This window comes from Micropterus dolomieu, unplaced genomic scaffold (assembly GCF_021292245.1).
Source record: "Micropterus dolomieu isolate WLL.071019.BEF.003 ecotype Adirondacks unplaced genomic scaffold, ASM2129224v1 contig_14008, whole genome shotgun sequence".
NCBI lineage: Eukaryota > Metazoa > Chordata > Actinopteri > Centrarchiformes > Centrarchidae > Micropterus > Micropterus dolomieu.
This window is the reverse complement of record NW_025742994.1, coordinates 1-9,815: the sequence shown is the minus strand read 5'-3', so window position 1 is coordinate 9,815 and position 9,815 is coordinate 1. Positions and strand designations below refer to the sequence as shown.

General features: G+C 38.7%; 1 protein-coding gene across 1 annotated transcript; it reads left to right on the top strand.

Annotated features, from left to right (window-relative positions):
* The first annotated feature begins 2,094 nt into the window (after nt 1–2,094).
* Nucleotides 2,095–9,601, top strand: LOC123966695 (zinc finger and SCAN domain-containing protein 2-like). Its single transcript, XM_046042830.1, has 3 exons — nt 2,095–2,573; nt 6,885–7,571; nt 8,797–9,601. Exons 1-3 carry the CDS (start codon nt 2,330–2,332, stop codon nt 8,910–8,912), a joined length of 1,047 nt encoding a protein of 348 aa, XP_045898786.1. The 5' UTR covers nt 2,095–2,329; the 3' UTR covers nt 8,913–9,601.
* The last annotated feature ends 214 nt before the right edge of the window (nt 9,602–9,815 follow it).

Genomic DNA, 9,815 nt, shown 5'->3' with positions numbered 1-9,815 from the left:
CAAGACAATGACCCTAAGCACACCGCTAAAATAACGAAGGAGTGGCTTCACAACAACTCCGTGGCTGTTCTTGAATGGCCCAGCCAGAGCCCTGACTTAAACCCAATTGAGCATCTCTGGAGAGACCTGAAAATGGCTGTCCACCAACGTTTACCATCCAACCTGACAGAACTGGAGAGGATCTGCAAGGAGGAATGGCAGAGGATACCCAAATCCAGATGTGAAAAACTTGTTGCATCTTTCCCAAAACGACTCATGGCTGTATTAGATCAAAAGGGTGCTTCTACTAAATACTGAGCAAAGGGTCTGAATACTTATGACCATGTGATATTTCAGTTTTTCTTTTTTAATAAATTTGCAAAAATTTCTACATTTCTGTTTTTTTCTGTCAAGATGGGGTGCTGAGTGTACATTACTGAGAAATAAAATGAACTTTTTTGATTTTTGGAAAATGGCTGCAATGAAACGAAGAGTGAAAAATTTAAAGGGGTCTGAATACTTTCCGTACCCACTGTACAACAGTGACGTTACTGAATTTTATTGAATATTAAAATTCCCCCGAAATTATGCAAAACTATATTTCTGCAAACTAACTGTAGGAGATCACTGACATGTGAGGTGATTTTGGAGACACTACAGCTCATTACAGTGAAGTTATTGAATATTAAAATTCTCCAAAAATATGCAAAACAGCATTTCTACATACTAAGTGTTGTAGTATCATCAACATGAAATCACTGATGCCTGGGGTGATATTGGAGACATTACAGCTTATATCAGTGTAATTATTGAATATTAAATATAGGCCAACCTAATATTAGGTATGCAAAATTATTTTCCCCCGGAACTAAGTGTTGTAGTATAGCCATCAGTATATCATGAATGTGTAAGGTGATTTTGGGGGCACTACATTGTATAAGTGGGAAGTTATTGACTATTTCTGCAGTATGTGTTTTCGGTGTTGCAATTTGTAGACGGTCCCTGCGGTCTCATCTCACAGCCGTAGAGACCAGTGTTATTTGTGCCGCTCGTCGGACGACTCATTTAGATGAAAATGTACTTGTAGCTTGTTGTCTACTTAACTACGATAGTAAAGAGGCGTTGTTTGTGTTTTAAACACGAATCTGTGAATATATTTCCAACTTTACCGAACTCTCCCCCAGAAAGTTTTGAGCATTAAACACTTACTTTTCTGCACCAACCTATGTAAAAAGAAACACAAAACTCAATTTGCAGGTAACAATTTAAAATATAAAAATATAACAGAATTTAGTGCAGGAGGCTTATAGAAAGCTTCCAAGCATTCAGTAGCCTACTTCTGTCTTTCTTTCATGATTTAATCTTCCCTCCTGTGTTGTGTCTTTGTTAGGGGAAGTAACCTTTAAATGGAACCTGTTCACATTAATGATAAATTAATTCATTTTCAATCTCCAGAACTTATTTCCTGTGCTTCAGCAAGTTTTCTGCTCATGTTTAAAACCTTATGCACATTCAAAATCTTTGTCTCTCTGACATTTTGAGAAAATAGTTGTTATACCAAGAAACTAATGTCATCATTTAATGATAATTCATAATATTGAGTTTACCTGCCCTATACTCTGCTGTGATTTGTGGCGTGACAGGATGTGAAAAGTGTCAATTGCATAAGGCTCAAGCTCAGTTGATGGGAGTTTTAGCTCAAAATTTTGCTCTATATTTCTGTAAACGTTTTGTCTTTTTCTACCTGCGGAGCGTCATACATGTTTTTTGAAAGACATGTCACTGGAATATTGTAGCAACACTGACACAGCACTTTTCATTGGTTGCGGACAGAGAGAGAGAGAGAGAGCAGTCAGAGCTGCATTATTATTATTTTCAAAATGCAGTAATAAAATCCGTCCCCTATCTGTTCCGTGAGGGCCATGTCTTTTAGTTTCTAAACACAGGACGATTCTATATTTTAAGGGATGGTTGGCAACCCTAGTAGTAACTTTAGCCTATTTCATTTGTTAAAATTTCATTATTTTAGTAACACAAAACACATTTGATATAAAATCCAAATTGTTGAAATATATACTAATGCTCATTTCCTTGCGTGTCTGCACCTTTTTTTCTTTCCCATCCCAGTAGTAGCCTGTTCCTTCTGTTCTCTGTCCCTCCAGAGCTCCCACAGCAACATGTCTGGAAGGAGGAGGAGGTTCTGGCTGACCAGCAGCTCTGTATTCAGGAGAGGAACTCCAGTCTGGACCAAGAGGACCCAGAGCCTCCACAGATTAAAGAGGAACAGGAGGAACTCTGTACCAGTCAGGAGGGAGAGCAGCTTGTACTGAAGCAGGAGACTGATACCTTTATGTTGACTCCTACTTATGAGGAAAGAGACCACAGTGAAGCAGAACTGAAAAGTGACCACCAGCTCCTCTCTCACAGCTGTCATGTAGCTGAGAGCCAAGATCAGAAAGGAGGCGAGCATGAAGACTCAGGATCAACTAGAGATGCAGAGCCAGAACAAAAGAATCAAGATCACAAAAGCAGAAGCCACAGAAACAATGTAAACAACTCTACCATGTCAGAGGTTCACAATAATCCTCACACAGGTAAAAACTCTTTCAAATGTGACACATGTGGAAAAGATTGTAAATATAACTCACTATTGCAGACACACCTGAGAATTCACACAGGTGAGAAGCCATATTCTTGCAGCAGCTGTGGGAAAAGATTCAGATGCACATCAGATTTGAAGACTCATATTAGAATCCACACGGGTGAGAAACCATTTTCCTGTGAAACATGTGGGAAAGACTTCAGAACTAGTAGTTCCTTAAAAGTGCACATGAGATCCCACACAGGTGAGAAGCCGTATCTTTGCAAGACCTGTGGGAAAAGATTCTGTGACAATTCAGGATTGAAAATGCATATGACAATCCACACAGGCGAGAAGCCGTATACTTGCGAAACATGCGCAACATCTTTTAGACAGAAAGGTAATTTGAAAGTCCACATGAGAAGAGCCCACACAGGTGAGAAGCTGTACCGTTCCAAGGTCTGTCGGAAAAGATTTGTTGATGCCTTTAATTCGGCACATCACAGAAGAACGCATACAGGCAAGTAGCCTGCGACATATGTGGAAGACAATTCAGTTTTAAAGGTTTATGTTCTAAACACAAGAACTCAGAAGTGAGGAGCTGCATAATTGCAGCACTTTTGGGAAAAGCTGAAACTGCTGTGGAGATGATTTCACCTTTGAATTAAATAAATTTAAATGATTATGGTGTGATTTTTACAACGATTTACTAAACAGAGATGTCTTCATAAGTCTGTAGAATATGATGTGTAGGGCAGGACATCTCTGCTGCAACACAATATATAATTATAAATGTTATTCTGACACGCATGAAGCCTTTAACTAATATTGCACTTCCTGCAATTTGAAAATTGCAGTAGACCAGTCCTATTGTAAATTTTCCTTTAATATGACGGTATTGTTTATATTTCTGTTTGCAATAGTATTTATTTGAAACAATAATCTCTCAAATGGAGGAAAGAGTTTACGTTCACAGTGAGTGCACAGTAATGGCTGTTCAAGTAATGGTGTGATCTTGATTGTTAGTTTTGACAAATGTCTATTTATGAAGCATCTCAAATTTGTAGTTTAAACTCCATCTACATCAAGTGATATTTAAGTTCTGTACTACTCCTACACATCTTTGCAAGAAGTCAGTTTTTACATTTAAGTTTTCTGACATCAGTTTTATATTACCATATAAGATGCCCTGTTAAATGTGAACATGCCTCTTTGATACTTTTATACTATTTAGGTGGCCTCCTGAAGCGCTCTTGTCTTGGTCTTGGACATTGGGGACTTGGGATTATACTTCAAGACCATAACTTTGGGAATATCAATACATTGCTTTTGCATTGTCTGATTTATTTGTTAACATCATTTCTTCACGTATTCCTTCAAATGCAACCATTAACTCTAATTAAAAATGTGTTGTTACCGTTTCAAACAAACTCTGGTGCGGTTCGCTTGTGGTATGAAAGCAAAACGAACCAACCACTGGATTTTATGATAGCAGAGATGTGATCTGAGCATTATTTTCAAAACCAAACCATTAATAAATCCATCTGCTGACCGCGAAATGTGTTCAGCGATATTATAATTGATCTGTATAGGCTATGTTTATGAAAATCATAACGTATAGCTTACCCAACTTGTCAGTGTGGGTATTTCCCCTGATTCATACGTTAAAATTGGTTTAAAAAGGAGGGCCAGTAGTACTACTCAGTTTACTGTTAGTTCATTATGTCAATAAAACACGTGTCACAGCGATACCACGGTATACTATAGGCTAATAAGCCCCGAATTATTACTGTACTTGTCCTGTTTTTACATTATTATTCATAATAGGCTATGCGGTCGATCTGCGGTCTAACATAACTAATCATGCTTTTAACAAATTATTACCTCATGAGCTCTTTGCGATACAGATCAGAAGCATTAAGGGGCTGCACAAACTTCTGTCAGTCACCGGAGTTTGATTTCCCCACGTGGGTCCTGATGATGCAGGATGACAATTGCCAAAGCTGTCCAATCAACAAGCTACCTGTAAGTATGTGTAACGTCATCGTTACTTCTCTTGGTTCGTTTGTAAAACTGCAGTGTGAAGATGAACCAAACCAGAACTAAAATGCAATAGTGTAACATTTTTTTCACTTGGTCTGCACCAAATGAACCAAACTACAGGTGTGAAAGCAACCTCAGTCTTTTTCTTCCTCACTGATGTGTTTCTGACTGAAAGGGGTTTTTCAGTCTATGCTTTTATATACTTTTAATATTTCCACATCAGCTTCTATTATCTTATGAGTTACCTGCCTGTATTTTTCACCTAATTAAGTATGTACGGAACCCCCTGTGTAGACTTTTCAGAAAATCCTCATTTATGACACCAATGGCCCGTTGAGTGAACTGCAGTCAGCATCCTGTTGCTTGAGAGCGTGCATTGAGAGCATCGGCCAAAGCGGTGAACACGACCGAACACAGCCACCTGAGAATGACAGAGACCAGTTTGACAAAAGGAAATACAGCACCGAACTCTTTTACAGTGTCTCTAACCAGGACTCTGACTTAAGGGATGGTGAACACACAGCGGGTTTAGGAAAGGAATAAAGCGAGAGGGAGGTCTGTCATCAGTCAGTGCCCACCTCCAGAGGTCTAAGTGGGTATAGCGGATGGATTTCAATTTCACTGGTTTCAAGATAGAAGCATCTCCCTTTCACTGACCAACAGAATAAAAGCAACATTTTTCTTGATAAATGACATAAAAGATGAGTTGATTGTCAAAACTGTTGTCAGTTAAACCTGTTCATTTTAAGGAAAAGTATTTAGACTCTATCAACTAGAAACACAGATCCAAAACCACAGAAAAATCATTAAATCAGTATTCACATTAAGTGTATAACTATACCATGTTAAAGATTCAATATGTAAATAAGTCAAAATTGCAGAGACACCAGAGAGAACCCAACACACAGGTCATATTCTTAAACTTGTGTAAAAGGTGCAGTTCAGTAGAAAAAGATGTTTAACCTCAGTTATGCAATAGTTTTGTCTTTGTATTTACAATCACTACAGTATGTTTAGGCAACGGCACTTCTTAGAACAATAAGTCTTCTATGTCTTGGGAATCTTTGTTTTAAAGTGAGTGCACAGTAGTGGCTGTTAAACTAATGGAGCAGTGTGAATGGCCAACTGTGTGGATAAGAGCATTTGCCAAATGTCATAAATGTTCATTTTCCAAATGTGTCTTGTGGTTTTTGTCAGTCTAGTGTGCAATGACTTCAAATGACTGACAGGCTGATCTACACCAAACTTGCATCAGTTTTGTAATGGAATACTTAACATTTAAGCAGTATTTCAGTTCTTCACCTCCACAAAACATGACAGTTATAAGTAGTTATTATAGTTGGTTTGCAGCTAAAAACGTATGGCAAGCTGATATAATAAGATGCATTGTTAACTTCATTTTTAAACAGGTTGCGAAACAGGCAAAACGTAGCTGAATGCTGACCAGCTTTCCACATCAGTTAATATAATATTATATAATTATGTGAAATTAGGGCCATTGTGCCTAATGATAAATTTAACGTTTCTTACTTTGAATATATTTTGCTAATAGTAGCCTTCTTCTGTGCTTTAACTTAACTAACATTTTGAATGAATTCAAATAATCTCAATAGACCTGCTTCTTCCACCACTGCTTTCATTTTAGTGCAAAAAATCTACAAAATAACAAAGAAAGACGACTGTGCAGTAGTTTAGAAATGAGTACCACATTTCCTTGTGGAATAAAGCGAGGTAAATGTACTGATAACCTTGCTACTGATAATAAACATATAGGCCTGTTTCTAATGAAATGCCATCAGTTGAAAGCGGAACGAAAAGCTCCCGCACTCACACTGTCGGAACTTAACAGTGTGACATCCAGCGGAAGTAAACAAACCAAGTACTTGAGTTAGCCGCGTGAGTTAAATTTGCTGGAAGGCTTTATTGTAGTCTTAGCACCGCTAATTATTTAATTTGTACTTAAGCAACAATGTCTTCATTTGAGTGTCTGAGAGAGTTTGTCAGCGAGCGACTAACTGCTGCTGCTGAAGAAATATTGCGAGTTTTGAAAAAAACTGTCGTCGAGTACGAGGAAGAGATCGATCGTCAGCGCAGACTGCTGGATATCGTTTGGAAACCCGAAGTAAAGTTACACATGATAGGTGTGTAAAACTTAATTATTTTAGTAATATAGGAATTTGATACAAAAGTGTTTAAATACATACTGGTGCTCCTGTGTGTGTGCATCCTTTTCTTTCCCATCCCAGTAGTAGCCTGTTCCTTCTGTTGTCTGTCCCTCCAGAGCTCCCACAGCAACATGTCTGGAAGGAGGAGGAGGTTCTGGCTGACCAGCAGCTCTGTATTCAGGAGAGGAACTCCAGTCTGGACCAAGAGGACCCAGAGCCTCCACAGATTAAAGAGGAACAGGAGGAACTCTGTACCAGTCAGGAGGGAGAGCAGCTTGTACTGAAGCAGGAGACTGATACCTTTATGTTGACTCCTACTTATGAGGAAAGAGACCACAGTGAAGCAGAACTGAAAAGTGACCACCAGCTCCTCTCTCACAGCTGTCATGTAGCTGAGAGCCAAGATCAGAAAGGAGGCGAGCATGAAGACTCAGGATCAACTAGAGATGCAGAGCCAGAACAAAAGAATCAAGATCACAAAAGCAGAAGCCACAGAAACAATGTAAACAACTCTACCATGTCAGAGGTTCACAATAATCCTCACACAGGTGAAAACTCTTTCAAATGTGACACATGTGGAAAAGATTGTAAATATAAGTCACTATTGCAGACACACCTGAGAATTCACACAGGTGAGAAGCCATATTCTTGTAAAACATGCGGGAAATCTTTTAGCTACAGTGGTCAGTTGATAGTCCACATAAGAAGAGCCCACACAGGTGAGAAGCCGTACCTTTGCAAGACCTGTGGGAAACGATTTACTGACACTTCAGGATTGAAAGCACATGTGACAATCCACACAGGTGAGAAGCCGTATTCTTGTGAAACATGTGGAAAAGATTTCAGAGCTAGTGGGCACTTGAAGCTCCACATGCGATACCACACTGGTGAGAAGCCGTACCTTTGCATGACCTGTGGGAAATGTTTCTATGAAATGTCAAAACTGAAAATACACATGACATCCCACAGCAGTGAGAAGCCATATACTTGTGAAACATGTGGGAGATCTTTTAGCCACAGTAGTGGCTTGAAAATCCACATGAGAAGAGCCCACACGGGTGAAAAGCCATATGTTTGCGAAACATGTGGGAAATCTTTTATCCAGAGTTGTCACTTAAAAGTACACATGAGAAGAGCCCACACAGGTGAGAAACCATATCTTTGCAAGACCTGCGGGAAAAGATTCAGTGACACTTCAGAATTGAAAACACATTTGACAGTCCACACAGGGGAGAAGCCGTATATTTGTGAAACATGCGGGACATCTTTTAGACTGAAAAGTCACTTGAAAGTTCACATGAGAACCCACACAGGTGAGAAGCCGTACCTTTGCAAGATCTGTGGGAAAAGATTCAGTGACACTTCAGGATTGAAAACACATATGAGAATTCACACAGGTGAGAAGCCGTATACTTGTGAAACATGCGGGACATCTTTTAGCCAAAAAGTTACTTTAAAAGTCCACATGAGAACCCACACTAGTGAGAAGCCGTAGCTTTGCGCTATTTTCTGGACAATATATGCTGATGTGTCTAATTTGACATGGCACAGAAGATGGAATACAGGCATGCAGCATATTAGCTAAATATGTTGGAGATAATTCTGTTCTAGAGGTTTGTGGTCAAAACACACAAGAACTCACAGAAGTGAGGAGCTGCATCATTGCAGCATTTGTCGGAAAAGTTTTACTCAAATCGATTACTTGAAAAATCCTTGCAAGTAGGGCCCTCTGAAATACTTTATATCTGTTTTGATATTTTTTTTTTCTTTTTACATATTCTGTGTTTTCTGTTTTGATTAATAGCTGGGGCTTTTGTTTGCGAAAATCACTGAATTGACCCTGCCTATATTTGGGACAGGTGTCCATATGGGACAGGCCTTTAATTCCACTTGCACAAAACAATAACAGCTATGAAACAGTTTATTTCAAACAGAATATTACATGTATAAAAATGATCCAATAATATGAATACACGTCATTCATTTGATCTAGGTCCGACAGACGGCTTATGTGCTTTTATTTTGAAGGCAGCTACATAACGAAAACATCACCACGGTGCAGGATGAGAGGAGTGTGGCAGAAGTTAGCAGACAGCGATGGACTTCACATGACAGGATTCACAACTTGGATTAAGTTTTTATGAGAAGCTGTTTTGATTCTTTTGGTCGGTGGACCCTTACAGACTAAAAGAATATAAATAATCAAGAAAGGACACATTCAGACTTAACGAGGCTTCAACGGTAACGGGAGAAGGCACTTCTTTTTTCTTTTCATCTCTTGTACCAGATGTAGGCTATTGTGGAGAATCTAACCGATGTAATGATGTGTTGCATGCCCTTACTGACATATTGATCATACGTTTAAACATTAATATTTGTATTAACGGTCTAAGCAGCTTAGAAGCAGCTAAAGCAGGCGACCCTGCAGGATTTAGGAAGTTTTATACATCCATAGAACTTGTACAAAAACCAGACCAGGCATTTAATGGAGACCTGCGTTTATTTGTCAAAATGTGTTCCCACACCAGGCCAGTAAAGGAGGTAGGCGGCTATTTGGGACTCGGCTATTAATTGAAGTTTTACAGTAATAACATAAGAAAATATTAAACTTGTCATCAGTAGGAATTTGTTATATTAAAACACTAACGTCAGGCCACCAAGCCATTCTTAAATTCAAAATCCATTCATCCTTATTACTGCTCCATGTAGTATAGTTTATTTCTGTTTACCTTTTTATGATTGTTGTATATTGACTGTTTCTTGTCTGGTATGTAGCAGAAGGGAGTTGCAAACAGAATTTCTTTTTACAACCCTGTTGTAAAATGACAATAAAATAATTTTGAATCCTTGAAAGTACTGTGAAATTATTTAGTTATACTATTTAATAGGGGACAATTCACAGTGAATGTATTGTTGCAATACATGTACTGTGAGTTGTCTTCTATTAAATAGGTGATTACCTGACTACTGAGAATCTGTTCTCACAGGACAGCCTCCATATGCTGCTGAGCACACATTGATAAGTGGATCTGACGTAGGCTACTCTC

Bases quoted from the DNA above. Each gene is read 5' to 3' on its own strand.
- LOC123966695 (XM_046042830.1), top strand. From the start codon at position 2,330: ATGTTGACTCCTACTTATGAGGAAAGAGACCACAGTGAAGCAGAACTG. The intron at 2,574-6,884 runs GTAAAAACTCTT...CTGTCCCTCCAG, and splicing joins TCACAATAATCCTCACACAG to AGCTCCCACAGCAACATGTC. The intron at 7,572-8,796 runs GTGAGAAGCCGT...TTTATTTTGAAG, and splicing joins ACATGTGACAATCCACACAG to GCAGCTACATAACGAAAACA.